The sequence below is a fragment of the Rissa tridactyla genome, chromosome 2, assembly GCF_028500815.1.
Source record: "Rissa tridactyla isolate bRisTri1 chromosome 2, bRisTri1.patW.cur.20221130, whole genome shotgun sequence".
Lineage (NCBI taxonomy): Eukaryota > Metazoa > Chordata > Aves > Charadriiformes > Laridae > Rissa > Rissa tridactyla.
Window position 1 is genome coordinate 54,557,448 of NC_071467.1, and position 23,833 is coordinate 54,581,280.

The 23,833-nt window shown below is 38.8% G+C and overlaps 2 protein-coding genes across 3 annotated transcripts in view; both read right to left on the bottom strand.

Moving 5' to 3' along the window:
• Window positions 1-6,532: 6,532 nt before the first annotated feature.
• AKAIN1 (A-kinase anchor inhibitor 1) lies at window positions 6,533-23,607 on the bottom strand. 2 transcript variants are annotated; one of them, XM_054192548.1, is made up of 2 exons: window positions 23,472-23,607; window positions 6,533-8,811 (listed from the first exon to the last, which is right to left on the bottom strand). In XM_054192548.1, the coding sequence occupies exons 1-2, from the start codon at window positions 23,485-23,487 to the stop codon at window positions 8,621-8,623; spliced, it is 207 nt and encodes a 68-aa protein (XP_054048523.1). In that variant the 5' UTR covers window positions 23,488-23,607; the 3' UTR covers window positions 6,533-8,620. The 2 variants fall into 2 exon arrangements, with proteins under 2 accessions (XP_054048523.1, XP_054048522.1); XM_054192547.1 differs by lacking the exon at window positions 23,472-23,607 and adding an exon at window positions 10,509-11,188.
• ZBTB14 (zinc finger and BTB domain containing 14) overlaps window positions 8,677-23,833 on the bottom strand; it is a 34,772-nt gene continuing 19,615 nt past the window's right edge. Inside the window, exon 6 of the transcript XR_008465023.1 lies at window positions 8,677-8,811. The gene's annotated coding sequence lies outside the window, so the exon portion shown is untranslated. The remainder of the gene's footprint in view (window positions 8,812-23,833) is intronic.

Genomic DNA, 23,833 nt, shown 5'->3' on the forward strand with positions numbered 1-23,833 from the left:
GGTAAGATAACGGTTTTCTGTTACCAGCAAGAGAAAGACTTTTTAAAAAGACAAAGCATAATATAAACCTGTGTCTCTCACATACATTTACATGCAAAAGCCTGGTCAACAAACCAGAAACAACAAGGAGTAATGTGCAAGACTTTGGATACAGAATTGTACTGGGCTATGAAAGCAGTGTTGACAGTCTGACATAAATGTGCCGTTGTGGGCTTCATGTCACATAATATCACAGGCTTTCTCTTATCATGCACAGGCACTAGATTTCCTTTATCATGGAGTGTTCACACTAAAATTACTGTGTTGTTTTGTGGTGTTTTTTGTTTGTTTTTTTTTAGTAAAGGCTTCAAAGCAGGCAAGAAAGACCGAGCAGTGAGAACCTGCTTGGGGCTGGGCAAGTTTCCGTTGGTAAGTAATTTATTTCCCCAAAACAAATCTCTGCTTTATTTCACCAAAATATTGTTCTCTGCAAAAACATACTGAAGTGATTTACATGATAAGAGATATAAAGATCTATAGGAAAAGTATGTAGGAAAATTATTTCCCCAGACCATCCCTGTAGCTCTAGCATCATCTCAGAGTTCGGACTGTTGTGTTCAAGGGTCTTCATTTCCCACTTCTGGCCTTTTTTCCTGTTCTTTTCTGTGTTGGTGGTCTGGTGGGGTCCTTCTATACTTTGATCAGGAAGGTCACGTCACAGAAGATTATATGGTCCCCAGAACCCATCACTGCAGCTGTTGCTCCATTACTGCATGCCAGAAAGACTGGGGAGGGACTAGGTGTTTTAGCTATGCTCTTGCATTGCTAGGGCAAAACCATGGCTTGTCCATGTCCCTTTATACCACCTGTTATTCTCCTTGTGTCTGCACTGTCGGAGTTTCAGTCCAAGGTGGAGGCAAAATGACAGCAGGAGAGACATAGTACAGTCTAATACCCAAAGTGACAGTTGCAAAACAAAGAGCAGTTGTCTGTCTCCCCTAGGTGTCTGCAAACATACACTGAATTCTTAGGCTGATGCATTGTTCCTCTAGAGAACAAGAAATCGGCTTTCTTTGCCCTTCTGCAGGACATTTGGCATCTCCCTGAGTGATGACACATTTGTTGTCACCAACAATGTGAAAATTCATACACGAAAGCACGTTTTGCTTCTGTAGATATCGACACTCGGGTGAAATGAACGGATCACAAAATAATAAGGAGTGGGGCGATTACCAGGAGAACTCATTTTTTATCTGCTGTCGAGCCTCAGCGGTGGAGGGAACAGTCTCATCTGCGCGCCCTAATGAAATGTGACAGGCATTTAGAGACCGAAGGCTGACATTTCCTGACAGCATCACCATCTGCACACTGAAAGCTGCTAGCATCCGGACATCATAATCTGTTAAGGACTGCTTATTATTGTACCTCCAAATCACAGGTCACGCAGATCCTGGAGTTATATGTCATCAGCTTTGTATGCAGTCCCCTTACCTCGGCGAAGATCCTAATTCTCAGTCTCTCACTGTGCTCCCTAGTTTAATGTTTAACTTTCCAAATAATCAAGGCAATAGCCTAAGATGTAGATATTTAAAAGGGTGGGGTGTGTGTGGGGGAATCCTCTAGCCTGCCAGCAGACCAAATAGATGTTAACCTAGTTCTTACCAGGGCAGATAGAGTTACATAATCTGATTTCTAAGAATAAGGGATTTTTCAAGGAAGTAAGGATTTAGTATATATGATGTACAACAGTTTTTGCAGCTTCAGAATCATAACGTAGCAGTAGTTTCTACAATCCTACACACAATGCAGGTACAGGGACAACTGTTTAAAGAAAGAATGATGCGACAATATCAGGGTTTTTTACCTAAATCAAGGAAAAGCATGTTACCTCAGAAATTCTGTAACACAGAGACGAAAACAGGGATTACAGGACTGATCCAGTATTTTTTTCTCAAGCACTTTTTTCAGATTGAGGAAAAAGGTGACCTTGAGAGACAACAGTATAAGTAAGTGGTGTAAAGAAGAGCAGGCAAGAAAAACCCCACAAACAGCAGAGGAGGTTAAATTTAACTTGCAGACTTCAGGGTTTCTTTGCATTATATAGAAGAGGAGAAAAAGCTGAAGGCACAAGTCAAGTTACAGAAGCAGATGTGCCAATTTGGCCTTGAAGAAAATGGTTTTTTCTGAGGTCACGTACCTGAAGAGTGGTCTTGAATTCCAAGCACGTTTGTTAGAGTACCTGCCTGGTAGTGAACGTGAAGCACCCAAGAGTTTCTTTTTTATTATTTAAATTAAATTAAAACAAAAAAAATCAACACAACCCCGGGCAAGGAGGGACTTGTTTAGCTGCTCCACCTGGTGGAGGAACATTCCTGGTCAGGTAGAAGCCCAGTGCCTTCTGCAAAGTTTCACTTGGCGCCTGGCTTGAGACATGCCTGATCTCATCCCTCCACCTCCTCTGAGCAGTGATGAGCAAGCTGTTACCTGTCTCAGGCACTGATCCTTGCAGCCAGCTTTAGCGGTCAGAAGGAAGAGTTTCTGTATGAAACAGAGCTCCTGACTTGGTGGCATCCCAGTGTTTCAAGTGCTGAGGAAATAACAGAAATTTGCAGCCTTGTGTCCTTTCACCCAGTTACCAGAGACAAGCATGGCATGAGGCTGATTTTTTTAAACTTGAGGCTGATGCAAGGACACACTGGGTCCTTGCACCTCTAGTGTCTCAGGTATCTCTGTTTTGTGGATCTCTCAATTTGACTGCTGTCTGGAAGTGTATACATGAAAATAAAGAAACATATGAAGTCAAGAGAAGAGCCACAAAAGCAGCTCAGTGCTGAGAGGGTCCTTTTCCCAAACAGTGCAGCTTCTGTTGCTCACTGCAGGTTTCAGTGATCTAAACAGAAGAGGACAACAAACTCCCTCTTCCTGCCTATGGATCTAGGAAGTCTAATGCTCAGTAAAACAAAGTGGCTGATTAAAGGAACTAGAATTCTGGGAAATGCGATGGGAGGAGTTACAAGATCTGACAACTTGTTTTCCTTAAGATTGCTGGACTGCACACATATAAACGTCTTCAGCTGGCGGACTACCAAGCAAACTAGTAGATCCTCACCACTGTAGATACTCAGATCTGAAAGTCTGCTCTTCTGTAGTGGGGAAAAAGCACCACAAACCAGGTATGCAGTCTATGGGAAACCTGAAGTCAGATGGACCTAGTAAAGTGTCACAAGTCAGGGCAAACTGTATCCCGGGAACAGTTTTTTCCTTGGAAGCGAATATTAAAGATCACTGCTTTATGGGTAATCCCTTGGCAAGAGAGGGCAAGGAAGGGCTAACACAGTTGTGCTCCTTAGAAATAAACACATGCAGTGAGCTGTGGGAAAGGGTCAATATCCCACCAATGAGGCAAAGAAGATTTATTATATTCACTCTCCCTGATCTGGAAGCAGATGGCTTTCATAGTTCATCTTGTAGCTGAGGATTTTCAGAATGACCTGTCTCGTGAAAGAAATGAGGGGAAACAGCATTAGCAGGAGGTATGTTTACCAAGCAAATACAGAGCAAGTGCATCCACTATAGCAACTGGAGACAGGGGCTTAATCTTCTAGGATGTGTGTATACACATGAATGCATGTGTGCAAAGAATAGCAGCTATTCACTCCCTAGGGCAGTAGCAAAGTCATCCCCCTGCCAAATTCAAAGTCTTCTGTAGACAGAAGAAGACAGCATTTAAGTCTTCAGAACAATGCAGTAATGTTCATCTTCCACCTCATGTCACAAAGCAAACAATTACAGTCTTCACTAGCTGGTGTTTCTAAATGGGTTTCAACTCTGAAAGGACATGGAGAACATTTTCCTTAAAGCTACCAGGAGTGTCTTGCTCCCATGCTTTAGAATCAGCTCAGGTGGATTCAGTTTCCAGCTTGCACAAGAGTTAATTTTCTCTCTTTCTGTACAAGTTCTACACTCAGCTACTGCCACAACACATGTGAATGATTCATGATGATCTGCCCCGTGTGTCCTCCTGCTATAGGCAACTGAGAGGGAAAAACACCCCCACAACACAAAACACCCCAACCACAACACCACCCTCCCCCTCCACCCCTTTCTTTGCTTTAGGACATTATTTATTGTTGCTACTCAACTTTAGCGAAAGAAAAGGCAAAAGCCATACCACAATGGAATGTGTGATTCCACAGGGTTTCTAATCAAATCCAAACTAAACATGAATTATTGTTGGTTTAGTGTTAAAACTAGCAAGCTCATATAACAAAATCCAAGTAGCAAGTCACTGGAGGAAAAGTTATTAAAAAAGAAAAGCTGCTTATGTTAATTAAACAAAGAAAATCTGCCTGGCAGACACAAACAGCTTAGAAGCAAATGCATTTAAAATATGTATCTATTTCTTGGTGTTCCCCAGAGTTCTCAAACACAGCTAGTATGTGTACTCATCCATTCAGTCTTAACAATTAAAGAAATTGTTGGTCATGTTGACTAAATCCAGTGAAGATACAGTGGTCTTTAGAAACAAAAGCCCATGCACATCCACCAGGTTTTGTGAACGCAGCTCTGGAAGTAGAAAGAAGAGACCCTAATTCTGCTCCCTTTGAAAGGCAGGATACAGCACAAATTAAAAACTTATGAGGCCTCAGAGAATCCTTGTCTTCTGGAAAACCCAAAATAGGGAAAAAGGTTCTGCCAGAGTTTATCATGAGGCACCAAAAGCCAACAACAAGAAAACCCATCCATTAGAACGCAGGCTCCATCAGTACTGCTGCTTACTCCTTACTGAACGTCAGGCAAGGAAGACATTATCAACAGCTCTTTTTTTCCCCCATCACTCACACAAACTCTTTTAACAAGTTGATCCATGTGTTGCAGGAACTGATTGAGAGAAATTAGGCTATGCTAATATTCAGGGTTTCATTAATTTAATTTCTTCTCAGACCTGAGTGGGTAACCAAGAGACTTAGAGTGAATCCCACATCCTTTCAAGAATTTATTCTACTTCCTCTTATTTTTTTCCCCTAATTTAGATTAAACTTTTTTAGAAAAGCTTCAGAAATGACACGTTAACCCCTGTATTTGACATTAGCACACATTTAAAGCACAACTGCAGCATATTTTGTGGTAGTCATATTGAGAATAGTTACATAGCTATTTTTATATACGTGCCATTGTAGGTAGATTCCAAGATCCTTTAAAAATATCCCCCACAAAAAAATATAGACATGACCTAAGTAGAGATTGTAAGATTTTTGGTGTGTTGTTTGTTATTGAATAAATATTCAAGAATTTTCAACTCTTAACTCTAATACTATCACAGAATGCTTTTATTTTTCTGAAATGATAGAATTAAGATGGCTGTTTCCAAGTCACAGGGTTTTTTTTGTTTTTTGGTTTTTTTTTTAATTTTAGGGCAGAGATTTCCAATGTAACCACACAGAACCAAAAACTTTATGAACAGTGGTATTCAGCAATCTCTTAACAACATCCTGCTGTGTCTACATGAATTTCCATTTAGGTGTTGCTGCTTGCTTGCACTACAAAGAATAGCACAAGTATGGTAATTAAATTGCCATAATCAACCTGAATGAAACTATAGCAAGCCCATTGCAGGACAGCCACGGACACCTGATTCTTCTTCATGAAAGGAGTTGTGATAAATGTACTTTCAAATGTTTGTGCATCCTGCTATTTACTACTGACCAGTGCTAAAAGGTGGTTTGTTTTAAATACGTATTGATACCATTTTGATTGTCTTTTGAAGACATGAATTATTGTGCTGAATAATGCATTAATTACTACAAACCTCTTGAGCACATTGCTTGCTTCATACAATTGTCTAGTGAATCTGAAAACTGCTTCCCTTCTTTTGACAAGAGAAACCAGAGACATGTAAGGTATTAAGACTTTCTTTAGGAGTTTCTTTATTTGTAATCAGACCTGCATCACATCTGTAATAATTTCTATAGTCTGTATTTTCTCCAGAAAATATAATCTGTCAGTGAAGATACCAAAAATACCCGCTTTCACCATGTAGTAAGCATATAACAAGCCAAGGGTAAAGTTCTCTTTTGTGCAGTTCTCTCACACGCGGTACGGATCTCAACTACGTATCCTGTATGCAAGTGGTGTGCAGAACACCCTTTGTCAATAGGAGACACTAAATGCATGCCTTAATTTAGGGATATATGCTATAGACAGGAGACGTGTTATTTGGCTTTCAGGGAAAACTACGGTTTTGATGCTACAGTATTTGTTTTTCCTCAATAGGAGACCAAAGAAGACTTCCTTAAGGCTCTGTTAGGCTTCCTACCATTTTTATCTTTCCAAGACATTATACTTCAGACAGCACTGAAAAAGATGGGCATGGTTTAATGGTTGAGTAATAGTGTGTCTAAAAGGGCTAGGGCAGTAAAGGAATATTAGAGAAGAGCACAGTGGGAGGAGGAGTGGAACAGGCTCATGTGAAGCAGTGGCAAATGCCTGGATCCACTGGCTTTTGAAATTCCTCTTTTTCTAACACAGTGATTTTTAAAAAAATGGACATGTAAACAAGTTTCCAAATTACAGGAAGATTATTAAAATAATTACCAGGAACATAGAAAAAAAAAGACATATCACAAATACGTCTTTTAAAGTAAAAAGTAAAAGTAAAAAAAGTAGAATAATCCCAAAGAAATGGGGATTTTGCTGTCCTATAGCTCTCCTTCCTACAGCACCATACGTGAGTCCATGGCAAACACCATTTTGCAATACAGAGTCTCCCTCACAGGCTTCCTCTGCCTCATCCACTAGACTTGCCTGTCCATCAGCCTCAGAATTGAACCTTTACTCATTATCAGTTTTCTTAGGCTCTCAGAAAGCAAAGATCCAAACAGTGCTTAGAAAAGAGCTACCTCTCAACCAAAGGTCAATTTATGAAAACACTAATGTTAAAAAAATGACTCTTACGACAAACACGCACATGTGTCAGGACTCAACTACTTCCAACTTTCAAAGTTTGCTGGGCTGGGAAAATTCACCCAGTGTCTATAGAAGTGAACAAACTGTGTACTTGCAGTCCAAGTCAGTTTTCATTATTAGAGGATTTAGAACAACTTTAATCGTGTCAAATTCTTCTTTGCATTTTTAAGTGAAAGAAAATTGAGCTAAATCGTTATCTGGTATGAGTCAGTGCTGTTAAATTAAAAAAAAAAAAAAAAAGAAAAGGAACCAAGCAGGGTTCACAGGCTTAATATTTACAGTATGTGGCTATTCATGACTAAGCCTCTGGCCATGAGAAAAAATGCTGAAATTGTTTAACACAAGCAGTAGGACACAGTAAGTAATAACCAATTACTTAAACCAAAAGGTTTTTTTGAGAATCATCTAACTGAGTCGAAAAGCAATTACAGAAGTTTGTCTCCTTTGCAGATCCTGTGCATCTGATTCTCTATATTTCTAGGTGTATTACTACAAGAATTCAGCTGAATCAGAGCTACAAGCCATTTCTAGAATTAAATATACTGTTATTAATTTCAGATGTATAACAGTGCAATCATTATTATTGTAAGGGAGCATAAAAGTGAAAGCTACATTTATTTAATTTGTATTTTCAGAAACATCATGGATTTCTTCAGCTATATAGAGCAGTTGAAGGATAATTCTGTATTACCAGCTTAAAGCAGTGCTATTTAAGGTGAATCTATGTAACAACTGCAAATATCTAAAGTCACTTTATGCCCAGCAGGTGAGAAATATCTACCATGACAGCATTCAGACACAGTATATTTCCACCCTTCAAGATATTAATAATTTCAAACACTTTCTTTTTAAGACACTCCAGCCTTCACTTTCTGTAAATCGATCCCCAGCAAACTTGCAAAACTGAAGGAAAAGCTGGTGAACTCCATGTCAACACATCAGTTGCTCTTCTTTCAGTAACAAGAAAAGTAAAAGGAATAGTCGAGGCACAAGTGATTCTTATGCAGAAGTATAGAAGTATTTCAAACAAGTAGACTAAAACTTCAGTACTTCTTTTAACTTCCTTAAAAAAAGACATAGATCATAGGTCTATAATCCCAGTCATGGATCACAGTTACTGCAGTCTTACCGGATTACTTTTTTTTTTTCCCCAAGATGAAAAAAGAAATTGGTTCATGGAACTTAGCAAATCCACTTTATACTAGCATTTCACATAGTCCGTGTTTAATCAAAGCAAAGTACAAATTCACGCTTCAAGGCAGCCTGAAAGTATTCTGCTACACTCAACAGGAAATTATTTCTTCAGTGAACCCAGTAACTCAAAGAAGAGTCTGTCCAGCTGAACTGACATAAACGTTGCACGCAGAACTTACATGAAAGTGCACTGACAACAAGCTTTTGAGAGTAAGTCCATACCATAACAGCTTGTGCTTGGAACTACTTTTATAGCTATGGTTATTGTTTCTGTTAAGAGGCACTGCATAAACATGGAGTTAGTAATCTAATGCACTTAATATTTCTCAGCTGAGGACTATTGCAGCTTTACCCTACTTCTAGGTGTGATTATACTTTGGTTTGCTTTTCAACAGTAACATTGCACTAGCAATACAGCTGATACTAAAGAGAAGGCTGAAAACGCTGCAGACTGGAGGACTGAAAAAACCAATCCGCTCCTTTACTTCTTTTCATGCTTCTTGGTTAATTTTCCTCTTTCTATCTGGAGGCTTGTACTGCTGTTTGTTCGCTTCTCCTTTTGCTGGCTCTCCTGGGAAACTTGCTGCACTGCTCGGAGGATAGCAGTCTGCACAATCTGCTTGCTGGCGTTCTGCAGCTTAACTTCGTCTTGCTCCGTCCCTGGCTTCTCACCTGTCGGAACCAAACAACAAAGAAAGGGAACTAAGCATTTGTGGCTACTCCTTGAACACCTGAAGGATGAAAAAGAGGAGGGGAAAAAAACGCCACTGAGGCATTTAGGAAAACGTAGACTCAGTTTCTAATTGAAATGCTTAGGCTAGGTGCTTGCTTATTTACATCACTACATTTGATTTTAAAGGTTTTTAAGATACTAATCTCAGTTTATTCTTAATTGACTGTTGTGCTCAAGTATTTCATTAAACAGGATTTGTATTTTACTGTCTGGTTTGAAGCCATGTATTAAGACTTATGTCCTGAGAGAAACAAACCAGAATGAATTAAAGGTGAACTGCTTTTATGAGAGGTCCACATCTAAAATTGTGAGAAAGTCCCAACATTCTTTAAGAACATTCCTTTTTTGCAAGGAAATTTAAGATAGAGATTAAAAGTAGAATCACCTGTTTACCTTAGTGATATACTTGAGCGAAGGGACAAGGTCCTGCATCTGGGTGGAGGCAATTCCCAATATCAATGCAGACTGGGTGGTGAATGTACTGAAAACAGGTTTGTGGAGACGGATTTGGGGATACTGGTGGATGAAAAATTGGACATAAGCTGGCAATGTGGGCTTACAGCCCAGAAAGCCAACCATATCCTGGGCTGCATCAAAAGAAGCATGAGCAGCCTGTCAAGGGAAGTGATTCTGCCCCTCTACTCCACTCTGGTGAGACTCCACCTGGAGTGCTGCATCCAGCTCTGGGGCCCCCAGCACAGTAAAGACAGAGACCGAGACCTCTCGGAGCATGTCCAGAAGAGGGCCACTAAGATGATCAGAGGGCTGGAGCACCTCTGCTATGAGGACAGGCTGAGAGAGTTGGGGTTGTTCAGCCTGGAGAAAAGGCTCTGGGGGGGCCTTATTGCGGCCTTTCAGTACTTAAAGAGGCTTATAAGAAAGATGGGGACAAACTTTTTAGCAGGGCCTATTGCGATAGGACAAAAGGTAATGGTTTTAAACTGAAAGAGGGCAGACTGAGACTAGGTATAAGGAATAATTTCTTTTACCATGAAGGTGGTGAAACACCAGAACAGGTTGCCCAGTGAGGTGACAGATAAGCCACCCTTGGAGACATTCAAGGTCAGGCTGGATGGGACTTTGAGCAACCTCATCTAGCAAAAGATGTCCCTGTCCATGGCAGGGGGGTTGGACTAGATGATCTGCAAAGGTCCTTTCCAACCCAAACCATTCTATGGTTCTGTGATCCTACAATCTGTGAGTCCAAACCAACCACCAGCAAAATAGTCTTACTGTGTGAGAAAGAAATTATTCATTATGTCTAATGTTTCTTTGAAAGGACTTCAAAATATACTTATTTCTATCATGTCCATAATATACATGTTCTGGCTAAAAGTAAAATACAAAGATGGTTTAACTCTACTGAAATTGAAAAATCAAAAAAACCCCAAACCTGCAATTCTACTGAGATGACACTTTGTCTACAACTAAGAGGTTAAAATCACAAAAACTTAGAAAACGTATTTTATGCTAGAAAAGCTGACTGAATGGAATCACTTGAATTCTTGGCACAGTCAGCTTCCCTGATTCAGTTTGTTCCACTCCTCAGCACTTGAAACAGTATTTTTTGGACAAAATTCAATGTTACTTAACAGTAAAGTACAGATATTTCTCTGTTAATAAAATATGAACTCACTTTGTATCACACAATGAATTAGTCTTCTTGCTGGGCTGAAAAAGATCAGCCAACTCAGGTAGTGTTCCGAAGATAATATGTTAACAAAAGTGTGGATGAACATGGAATTGTAAATACAAGTTAGTATGCTGGAATAGGCTATGAGGCTATATGAAATGTGAAAAATTTGACAACCCCTACAGCCATAACACCCCCCTCGAATTTATTGTTAAAAACATACTGTCGTTAAGCACATTGCTGTTGAAAATTACTCAGTTTTCTTTCCTTAGGGGCGCTTCATTATTTATTTGGTTCTTGACACTTAATCTACAAAATCTGAACTTGAAATGTTTTTACGTTAGGAGGGTCATCCAGAGCAACACCCAGTTGAAAAAAAGGACAGTTTTCCAGTTAATTTCTACTGGAGTTTTCCGTTGTTTATCATGGAGCAAAGCCTGCCTGAAAGCACCACTCAGCTAAGACCTAGATTACCTCTGTCCAGCTCTAACTCGTTAGGTGATTCTTTTATTTGCTGGGAAAACAAACCAAAAACAGAGAGCCCCAAACCTCTGGAGTACTTCTGCCCTGCCTGTGATGACTTAGGTATAGATATGAACCGAAAGGAAATAAGGCAGTTCAAACTAACTCGTAACAATTTTACATCTATATAACACGGTTAGGGTAACAGTAACCCAGGTAACAACAGCTAATCGGCTTTGGACATGGAGAGAGTCAAGACCTTGGCCTGGGGTGATGTCATGGTGTCACCAACGAGACCATTGGCAATTTATGCTGACCATCTACATTAGAAAGCAATAGTGAAAATACTAGCCTTTTTTGAGGGAGATATCTGACACTGCATAGACATCTTACCCTGCATTGGGACCATTACTTGTAGGAGCTGGATCCAGCCAGACCGGATCCAGACACATCAAGTAGTCAGACACAAATGTCCAGTTCACCTGGGTGTGTGCTGGCCCATCTGGACAAGATCCTGGGCTAGGTGACCCTGCTTGAGCAGTGATTTGTACAAGATGATCTCCAGAGGTCCCTTCCAACCCCAAGCCTTCTGTGATCCTATGATTCTAGTTGGTGAGGATGCCATAAACCCAGCTTTTCCAGTTCCTGAAGGAGTAAACAGCAGTCTCTGGAAGAGTATCCTGACTACCTCCTCTTCTTTCAATTATTGATTTCAAGGAAATCAGTTAGCACAAAGCTGTTTTCTGAGAAGCTCATTTATTTATTGATATGCTGGACCTACTCTGAGCAAGAAGAGAGGGATTGACAAGGAAAGCAGAAATGACTCATGCAAGGATCCCAAAGGTGCTAGGCTGGAACGTATCTATCAAACTGCTCCACCCTGCTGAAACGCAGACTGCTGTGGACATAAACAAAGGCAGAAATTTGAGTGCCTATAGAATTAATCAGGCATTTTAAGAACTGCATATTTTCAATTAGGTAAAACAGAGACGTCGCCCCTGTTGTCTAAGTGTTTAGCTAATCAAAATAAGAGTTACTAGGGTGATAAGATACAATTAATCTTTATCTATGATATTTTTTTTAAGATTTGAAGAATAACTAGCTTAATTAAAATTCCATGACAAAAGGTCACTTGAAGGAATTGCTGGGAAAAACTTGCAGGATAGCAGAAACAGCATTCTGCCTACTAGTTCTTCTTGTCTAATGACTACTTTTTTTTTTCTCTTGATGTCAGAAAATCTTTTCTACTTATTCTCTAACTTTAATGCTCACCTGATTTATACAGGAACCCAGCACCTTAATTCTGTAAATAGAGAACTGAAAAATCCAGGTTAAGTGATGTTAAACGCAAGGTAGCAATTTTATCGTTAAGACGTGACAAAGTCAACTCTTTAGCATGTTTTTATTACCTTATCTTTCACTTGGTAAGTTTTGTGCCAACTAACATAGCAGATTAAAAGCAATTTGCAAACACCAGCCTGGTTCTTCAATCTAAAGTATAGTTTGAGAGATTAAAAAAGCTCAAAATCTTGGACTGACTGCAGGAATCAGTCACATATTCCACTTTCATCTAAAGCTAGTGCCATATATCAGTACCTCGAAATTCTCTTGGCTTGCTTGAAGATGTTCCCTGTGAAGGAAAATATGCTAGCAGTTTGGAAAAAGGCTAAAAGCATTTGAAGTTAATTCATTACAATTACTAGAACTAATACTAGTTTAAGTCCAAGAGCACCTTGTGTGGGAGACGTTCTCTGTGATGTTTCTGGACTATGGAATATGCCTAGAAAAGTATGCATGGAAAATAATAGCTACAGAGAAAGAGCATTTAGCACAGATCAAATCTTGAAGAACTTCACTCTGGTTGCATATGGACCTTTTCTCATTTACACACTTCACTTCCAGCCTGCAATCAGTCTCCTGCACTTCCTGTTGATATTCCCTGTGCCTTTTCCCTTTCAGCTTGCTACAAGTTAAATTTAATATTCTTATAAATAACACTTATTCTTATAAATAAACACTGCTACTAAGTAACACTCAACCACAGTTCATTTGTTTGAATCAGCAGTTAAGTTCTCCACCATATCTTTTCATAGGATTGCTGGGAATACTATTATGAAGCTAAACTACCACAGGCATGACCTTGCTCTTGCAAAGATGCAAGACCATTCCAGATCCACTAATGCTGGCAGTGAACTGTGGGGGAACGAGACACCTTTCAGTATATGCAGAATCAGTGATTTAGAAGGTAACAGAGGCAACATTTCTCACGTGGAAAGAGAGCAGGGGCTAAATGGTGAATGAGTTGTGATAGGAAGGAAATTTGGACCCTTGAAGAACATGGACTAGAAATAATTTATCCCATACTTTTTGAGAAGACATTAGTTATGCATGAGTGCGCATGACCATGAATGTACATCCACTCTCAGGGAACTTCTACTGTCCTTCAATTATCCCTTTTGCTTCTTCACCTGTATGAGGTTATTGCTTTTCCCAGGAGAAAAGGAATGCCTTTAATTTTAATTCCCCTTTCCTCAAAGCATGTGACATTTATGCAGCTCATCATGTCTTCCTGCAGGTTGGGTCTCATTCTGTCTTGAGGCACAATACAAACATTGCATTTTAAAAGAACAGCTTTGCTTATATGACAGGTTCCATGAATCCCAAGGGCCATGCAACAGAGGACAAAAGTTTATGTTGTTCTTCACAGGAATAACAAATGCAGTTTAATTCCAGCAAATGAATACCAATAAAGCTGTTCTTCTGGAAAAAAGAAATTTTTGTTTGTGTAAAAAACTTTGAGCTTAACCATATTCAAAGCTAACAATAAAAATCACATTCCTCTAAGCAAACTCCTGAGCAATTTAGAACTCACACTTAACCAAAATATTCCCCTCTTAGCTACAATTTTAAATTATGCAAAATTTCTGAAGCTGAAAGAGCCATGAAGCAAATATTCTTTCTTCATTTTTACATGGGATTATGCAGGTATATCCTTTAACCAGAAAATTTACTGTTTTTTTATCAATATATTGCTTTGGATTCCAATAGTTAACCACTATACTATATTCTGAAGCATTGCAACATTAGAATTTTTTTTTCCATTATTAATAAAAATTAATAATAAACCTATGAAAATACTGCTTTCTGGTAAATCTATTTAAATTCTATTGAAAATTACTACTGTGATTTTTATAATCCAACTGTCAGTACTAATGACATTTTAAATGGAATTGAAGCATAAGTAAGCAAGACTGCGTTGATGAGACTTCATCACAAGGTCCAGTATGGATGCATGGGAGCTGTATTTATGGAAAAAAGTTGCAGATTATTACCTAAATTGTGTTTACAAACTGTAGATATTTTGAAAAATTAAAGAACCTGGCAAGTTTGTAATGACATAACGTATGTGTATATGTTGTAGTAACTAACAGTAATATTCTTTGCATCAATATTGTAATTCTTCTACTACAAGAAATGAAGTTCAGTTCTTTAACCTCCCATTGGCACTAGGCAGTGACCTATCTCTCCATCTTGCCGGCCACAGCATAGAAGTTTCAGGTGAGCCGCTTCTGGCGAATATTTTGTAACCTGTGAATTGAAATGTTTAAAAAAAATCTTCTTTGATTTGCCTTATAGGTTGGTGCTAGGATTTCACCACTAGAAGCCTGATTTGAAGAACACATAAAAAATGAGGCTGCACAGCATCCATAATCAGGAAGTGTTAATGAGTCATGTTAATTACATACAGAATGAATGAACACGGCAGTCAGCCAGGGTTGAAGGCTTTCCAACACATGTGCACAAACCCAACTTTATGCATAAGTATCATCAAACTATTTACAAGATTAGAAACCCGATTTGTCTCAATGTCAGTAACGATGCCAGTTCAGAGACTTCATGAAGAGGTCCTGCAATGAAGTTGTAAATTTAATCTTAAAACAATTAAATAAGAAATGTATTCTTAACTGTATTAGAATTAATTCTATCCAGTACTGCTTCTCATGCTCTAAAATGGAGCTATCCTGACTGATAGCTGTCATGTATCCGAGGGCAATCCTCAGTTGCCTTAATTCCTTGAGGAAGAAGGGAGGACATTGAACTGTATCAGAAATACTAAAAGTACTTTCATATAAGATTGTTGTGTTTTTCCAATTCCCTAACCTGTGGTGTGCTGGGAATTTTAACACTCACTTCCACTAGAAAAGTCACGGCTCAGTTCAGTTATATTTTCTGGCCAAACCTCACTCCTTAACTCCTGCTGTACAACCAGCAAGGAAGAGGAACTGTATTAGGAAGGGGGCCAGCGCAGACTACTTTGCTCTTCAAAACAAATTATAAGAATGAAGCAGGAACACCCCTGCTCCAAACACAAATCCAGGAGGAATGGAAGGGCAAAACAGAAGAGCAGAAACGCAGATAAACTGTCTCAAAGGACATAATAATATCTCCATAGTAATACTTAATTGTATCTTTTTGATCCAGACATTAGCTATATCTGAACTGAGTTTTCGTAATTTTTTTTTTCTACTGAGTTCTGCTCATTCTTAAGAAAAAAGCATATCAGGAAGTCTCTTTGGTTTGTTTGCTATATAAAAGCCATCTTTTTGAAGACTCCAGTGAGTTATTTCATACTATTTGAAATACACAAGCCAAAATGAAGCTTCCAAAGTTTTTTAGATTAAGAGGTTGTTGGGATCTACAGATACATTGTCTATTCTTAAGCATTTTCTCAACACATTTTAGTAAGATTTCTTGCCTATTTTAATAAGACTAACTAAAAACAGATTATACACTTCAATCTATATGTTTTCTAGATATTTTCACATATAGCAATAAATTCGCTCCCTAAGGACTACGTCTTTTCAGCTTTGAAGACTGGATGAAGTTCAAAGTAGTAGTCACTGCAAATTCTGCCACACCCAAACCCATAAGTGTGATACTCAGATTTTGGTCCTAGAAGGAAAATATCTGGATCTAATACTGCAAACTAACCTTAACTTATGAAGATTTTTAACTCCTAGGCTCGGGTTCAGTGTATTAAAAATCAGATACATCCTAAAGAGCATCTGGGACTAGGTGCTCCAAAGTTAATGCAAAACTTAAATTCTCTTCATCTGTAAAATGTTCCTATTTCTTTTAGGGAACATGCTTCAAATACAGAAACAAGAAATCTCTCTGCATCACCTGCTGTGCTTCTCCCATGGAGGGAGAGGTCCAATGGCACAGATAGAGGTAACCCATATGTCATCTAACTCCCCCTGCCTTCTATTTCTACTGTTTAGGTGCTCAGAGATTCCTAGCGAAAAAGGAAACATTAAGCACAAAAAGCAAGACAACATTTAGGCTTCTGAATCTGTACCAAGAAGCTTATTGGTGAACTTGCACAAATTCCCATTGAAGTACCTAACTTTGCCAGGTGTTAGAAGATTTTTGCTATCTACCACTGCATAGCATAAGTGAAACGAAAAAGTTTTCAATGAAGGCATATTCCACTACTTAAGTTTTATTTTGGTAGCTGTTGTGTTTATATTTCTGCAACTCTTGTGGGTTTTGGTCTTGAAGGACTCTGCATGGGTTAATTAAAAATCTGAACCTGACTGTTTGGCTTTTTTTAAGTGAAGAAAATAGGGAAGAGGTTATGCAACCTGTCAAAAGCCAGCAAGTCAGTGAAAACATCCTGCTACATTTTAGATGTGTTTCATTTATATCCGATTATTCAGAGTCAAATTTCAGATGTTGTCTAGTTAAACCTCAGCTGAAGCAGAGCCCTTCCTTATCTCTAGAAAAAAACCCCAAAACCCTAAATTTGCACATGAACAAAACAGTCTAGAAAAACTTTCCTGCTTATTTTAAAATGTGAGCAGAGTTTGAAAGCTGTACATAAGGCTACTACTAATTGAGGCTGAGATTTTTTTGTATATATATATATATATGTATGTATGTATATACACAAACTCACAACAGAAAGTGAATCAAAGATTATATAAATTTAAAGTGTACCCTGAAAGAATAAAAACCATGTTTTTTTCATAGCTGTAATCTTGATGGCATCCCTGTTTGCAACAGGATGCCATGACATGCTGTTTTCCCCTCTTGGAGCTAATTCTTTAACTTCACAGAGAAATATTTTCAGCTCTATTAAGAAAACTTACTTTAAGACAAAATGTAATGAAAATCTGCAAGTATCTAACAGAAGCAGTAATGGATATGCACACTGTCCATACTGACAAATGGTGAGCAGATTCACTGATCAAAGTAAGAAAATACAGTGTCATTATATCAAATATGCATACCACAAAGCGAAGCAAATGTAAGTAACCCACAGGAGATTATATTTGCCTTACCATTAGAGAAATATTTGAGCAGAATATGGCTCTTCAGGCTGAAAATTTCAGACTCTTGACGAAGAAAAACAGCATCTACTGATAACATGACTACAGTCATTTGCAGGGTCAGAAGACAGCAGCACAGGGCTCACCTGCCTTGACTTCCCCGGCAAAGCATTCTAAGAGAACCTGAAGCATTTTATGGCTATTCAGGTCAGCTTTTCATTTCTGCTAACATCAATAAAGATTCTGCTCCAATTGCAATCCCTTAAATAAAATAAATCTTGTGTAGGAGCTTGCAAATCATTATGGAAAGAACACACTACAAACGGGTAACCAGTACTCAGATAACTTAAGAAAGCTTATAAAGAAATTATTAGTACATTGCTTGCAAAGAATTTTTGCTTAACTTAGTATTTGTAAACTTAATACAACAGATTATGTCCTCAATAAAATCCTTAATAGACAAGATTGTAGGTACAGGAATAAATCTACCCCTCGCTGCATTTTACAGTAAGTGCATTTAATTTTCATTATCATGATAAAGCTTACAAAGTTGGAATTATATTATTTATGTCTATAACAAGTACAACAGAGCAATTCATCTAGAAGAATAATGATTTGGAGGGACAAATTTTAGAGGTCAGTGTAACTCATTCCTTTTGTACATTCACCATTTGACTTTCCTGCTCAATACATGAGGTCCATACACCGTCCCAGTAAGGATGTTAACAATGACTGTATCACTTAATACCACCATCCCCCGACTATGAACAGCTCCTTCACTACAGGCCACTATACAGCCACCGAGAAGACAGAATTCTTTTCACTGCTAACCTGAATGGGATTCAACAGTGATATGGAAGTGAAAAGCGCCAGCCTTGTTTCTTTAAGCCTTCAGTTCTGTTAAAAATAATTTGAAAAAGTAAATTCCGTGTCAGTTTTTAACACTGTGTTGATTCATAGTTTAAAGAAATATTGTACCTATGACTGTTGACTACTTTTTAAGCTTGCTAATTTCATCACATTTCTGAATATCCGTGAACTAACTTTCTTTCACCTCGCTAATGAGATCTGCTAGTGGAGTTTCACAGCAGGGGAAAGATCAATGCATCATTAGGGAGAGGTCAGCACAAGAAACAGTTTTTCCTCAGTAAAAAAGAACAAGAAATTTCCTCCTATATGATTTCTTCCTACCAGATGACAAACACTTTGATGTATTTTTGAGATCTCTCAGCTGCAAATACACTCAGTTAGATACTTTTGGGGGGCAACTGGCCTGCATACTCATACTCATCACAAATTCTGGACAAGAAAACCATTACATCAGATTTCATGTGTTCTGCCGAACAGTCTTGCCTGTAGCCTCTGAATTATGTCCATGACATGGTCTTTGTCAACACTAAGCTCATGAGAAAGAATTCTACATGTATATACTATTACACCTTATATAGGGGAAGGGGGAGGCTGGGGAAGGGGGTTGGTTGGTACTGCAGAACTTAGAGCATTAGCAGAATGTAGCACAGCAGTTAACCAGTTAACACAGACAAGGATTGTGCCCTGCCTTACTACAATTGTTACCATGGGTGAAAAGCACTTCAGAACTGAGAATCACAGAGTACAATATTCAGTGCAAACACTGGCGATATCTCACAACAGGTTATCTTCAAAAAAGTAAAGTTATTGGTAGCAATTTTGCCATTCATTAAAGTCCCTCCACAGTGTCTTGATCTGTGCATTGCAGACAAGGTTCTCCACAGTACCTGTAACGCTATAATCAAAAAAGAAAAAGGCTATCAAGAAATTTCATGTCTTCACACCCAGCAGCACAACAGGTTTGTTGCTTTCCCAGCTTTTCCGCTAGATAAGATCGGGACTATTCAGACAAGTAAGCACATCTGTTTCAGCGTGCAGCTGCTATGTCATCAATTGCAGCTTAATGAGATTCCTAAAATGTTTGGTACAGGATGTGCTTCTGATCTTCAGTGTCATTATGCAAGTCTGCTATACTGTTCCTAGCTTAAAAATGTCAAGAACAGCTGTGCTGCTGAAAAGCTAGTTGAAAAGCTATTGGCGTTGCTATTGTAAGAAAAAGGTGCTGAGCAGTGAATATTCTGACCTCTCTAATGTTTATCTTCAAACTTAAAGTGTGCTCACACATCTTTTTTTTAAATAAAAATATTGATGCAAAAAGTGAGTTCTACCTCCTCCTCCTCCTTTTGGGATTGCAGGCTCATAAGTAAGTCCTGTGTGTTCCTAGTTACAGAGAAAATGTCAGGTAAGAATGAATTCTTCAAATTACACTGAAAAATAACAAGATTCACCTGAAAGATGAAATCACACAATTCAAAGTAGATACAAGCTTAAAGGGTGGCAGCATTCGGACACTGGAAAAAGCTGACAATGTAAATGTTACAATCTTTCTTGATGTATTCAAGATCAAAACTGATTCCTTTCTAAAAGACATTATTTAGCCAAAAATACAAATTCCTATTCAAGCCAACATAGCTCTGTACAGTACCGACTGGGTGAAAGAGTGATGGCCTGCAATTAGGCTCTGTAATTTGGTAATTTGTTACAGTCTCACATTAAAAAGTAAAATTCTCAAAATATACTAAAATAGTCACTGAAATTGTAATCTAGCAAGAGTTGCTTAGAAAAGCCATTAGGTAGCTCAAACATCCTTACATGTTTATAACTTTATTCCCAAGCTAGTTTTAAAAATGCAGGCCATTTTTGTGCTATATTAATACACACACATAAGGGCAAAGTTCTAAGACATAAGCATTTGAGTGACTTGTGCAAAATAGCATCAGAAAAAAGATCCTTGGAGCGTGAAAAACATGTTTGTATCAGGCTAAATTGGCAGTAAACAGTATTATTTTAAATTTTATTTTAGCTTTTCACTTCAAAAAGTTTTAGGGCTGAAAATAAGCATAGGATATGCCCATAGTCATTTTTGGGGAAAGTAACTGAAAGCAATTTGCAAAGAGGTTGTATGATATAGATTAGCAATATTTAAAATTATTGTTAAATCTTATGGGTTCGTTTAAAAACAAAAATAAGATTATTAATGATCAGTTAGCTTGATATTGCAAGTGATCACTCCTTTGTAACTAATGACATGGTAACAGGAGGCTTACTGCCTTCTATATTTTTTGCTGATGCTTTAGAACAAATAATGTTTTAATAATGATTCTTTCCTTACCTTAAAATGACAGATATTTAATCTGTGGAATTATTTATATTTATCAATCTTTTATAAGCTAGTTCAGCATTGGTATTTTTTTTAAGTTCTGTAATACACTTTCTTCTGAAGTCTTTTAAGAAAATCTGCTAATTCAAAAATGATGACTTCTCTTTGCTTTTTGACCTAACCCAAAACTTTGAAGTTTCATGCTTCTCTACCACAGTCCCATGCATACATCCATCATTACATCTGACAATCAGTGACACTTTTTTGTCTACTTGTCAGGCTACCTAAAGCGGTTCAGTCCAAGAAAAGTAAAGAAGCTAAACTTTGCAATGTGTACTTCGTCCGCATTTCCATTACATGGATCATCCCTTGTTGTAAAGGCAGTACATCATCTGGGAATCCTCCAGGTGTAATGAACTCACAGACATCTCATAAAGTGCATTTCCTATACACCAACCTATCATCAGTCAAACAGCACAACAAAGTGCAACGAAGCCCCATTCAGATTAAACTAAGGAAAAATGTACTTTTCTCAGTTACTTTTTCTGGAACAGATTAAAGTTAATTAACACTGGGTATGAAGAAAGGTCACATATGAATAGTAGCTTTTTGCATACCTGTAAATAGCAACATACTGTCTACAATGAGCCAGAAAGTCCAATTTTGAACATGAAATAGTGGCCTTGTAAAAATTTTGACCTATCTATCTCAGTAATATTCAGGCCTGTTTTGGAGGGAGGGGGGTGGTGGGTGGTTTTTTCTTGGTTTGTTTGTTTTGTGGGGTTTTGGTGGGAGGTGTTGGGTTGTTGGGTTTGGTTTTGGTTTTTTTACATATTAGCTGGTTGTAAGATTTAGGGAAAAGAGCTGAAGCTTAACAGGAAAGTATCTATTCAGTCAATAGTCAGTTGGCTTCACCTTTTAAAAAGTATATTTAAACCGGGTAAGCTTCTTCTACTTGACAGTTTATAAACATAGCACACTAATTCAGTACTCTGCAACAATGTAGCCGCTAGCTGAAGGAAGTGAGCATCATCTTATTCATATGCAAAATCTTATCTTTGTCTTCAGGTAAGCAAGTTCTGTTATTTTTTCTGGAAAAGAGTTTCCTTTTCGTTGTTGTTGTTTTCTTCTCTTTTTTTCCACACCCCTTCTGGAAGGATGTTACCATTCCAAGCCTAACCATTTATAGTTAGACAAATCTTTTTCTTCCTCCTGCCTCCCCCCGCAACAAATAAAGAAACAGAAAATAAGGTCATTTATCACAGTGAGATAAAATCAGAAAGTTGACTCAAGAAATGAAACTCAATTTCTTAGTAAACTTAGAGAATTCCTATATCATATAGCCTTAAGTACTATGAAGATGCTAAAGATGTACAAAATCCTGATTATTTTTTTTAAATATCTGGAGAAGAGATAATGCCAGGGCAGGGCTGATTTACAGTGAAGAAAAGTGATAAAAAAATGCAGTCTACTCAGACTTGCTCTGTCTGAATACAAGAGACTGTCAAGCCGCTCTGACTGCTTTATCATCTCTTCTGCAAATTCCTACTTAGTTACCCTACATATATTATGACAACATTTGCAAGGAAACCATGGGCTTTTCTTTGTGTAAAAGCAGACTGAAGAAGAATGACTATACAAGACAGATTTTTTTTTTCTTTATGGATTAGAGTTATGAAATGAACAATTCATGTAGTTATTAATGAGATTTGGGGTTTGTTCATTGTCAGCCTTTGGGGAAAATAAGCATGTTTCCATTATTTTAATCTCTTTCTGCAGTATTCCATCCCGTGGTGCATTTCAAAAATGAGTTCAGTTAATGGTGACAGACTGCCAGATAAAAGGAGTTCAGAAAAGAGACACTAATACTGAAAGGTGTAATACGAAAAACAGTGGCTGGTTCTACTAAGATAAATAACTTGGTTCCAATTTCAGAACAGGCTGTATGGGAAAATATCAAATTAGACAACTGTGCCATTAAAGAGACAAAATGAACTTCTGGTTGTTGAAAAAGGACATTAATTTCTCAAAAAAATTAGACTTTGTTGAGTTAGCAAAGTCAACACCAAGATCATTTTTTTAAATGAAGGTATAAAGCTTTTGGATTCTTATCCCTTCAAAACTGGATATAGAATTTCAAAGCAAGACAAAATTTTTATTAGCTTTGCAAAACAAAGGTATTAATAGTTACTCATTGTCAAGTTGCAGACTTTACTTTCTCTTTTCTATTGACCTACTATTTTTACTGGCAATTATACATCTTTGAAGAAGTTAATTGCAAGTCATTTCACTACAGAAGGCATTATGCATGGCTTACATTCATATCCTAGAGCTCCCGGGCCTCTCATCCCTTTCTGAACAACAAACTGCTTATTTCCCAGTGTACCAAGTCCAATTCAGATCCTCTGTATCTTCCCTTCTTCTATGGTGTAGCACATATACACTACACAGCAGATATTCTGCACCCTTATAAAGCAAGGTCTCACATTAGACATGAGCTCCTGCTGAAGTCTTCAATTTTGTTTCAGTAAAAAACAGCCTGAACAAACTTTCTGTTCTCTTCCATTTAAATACTTGGGGAGGAGGGGATGGAATTTGTAAAATATCTCCATGAGTTTCAGAGATTGTCTCATTGGCAGCCGCCAGTGTGGGTGCCAGGGGAGACACATTCTCCAGTAACTACAAGGCCATGTCCCATTCCTGACCCTTTTGTGCAGTCTGACAAACACAGTCCCCTGCACTCTTCTATAGGAGGCTCCTGTCCCTGATGGGAATGACCGGGGTGACCCTCATGACTTCTGGCTCCACAGCTAAACACCTCCTAAGCTAAGCCACCTTCTTTGAAACCTCATGTCTCTGCTCGGCGGCAGCTCTGGTTCAGCTGTTACCCCCTCCCCCGCAGTCCCCGGAGCAGCTCTCCGGCACGGCCGGGGCCTTCCCGCTGGGCTCCCCCGGCTGGGCACGGGAAGCGGCTGCCCTTACCTGGAGCGAACACCATGGTGCCGCCCGGGCGCGGCGCAGATCAGCACCTCGGACAGCTCCCCGGTTCCCGCACGGCTGAACACCTCGGACAGCAACCCAGTCGCCGCAAGGCTCAGCACCTCGGACAGCTTCTCGGTCACCGCACGGCTCAGCACCTCGGACAGCGCCCGGCCCCGCACGGCGGCGGAGGCGGCTGCGGGCCGCGGTCCCTCCCTCCACAATGCGGCGGGGCGGGGAGGGGGCCGGGGCGCCTCCACCGCCCGCACAGACACACATGCACACCCCCCCCACAGACACACACACGCTTCTCAGGGAATCATCACTGCCACAACTCGTTGCCCTCCCCGCAGCGGGAGCAAGGG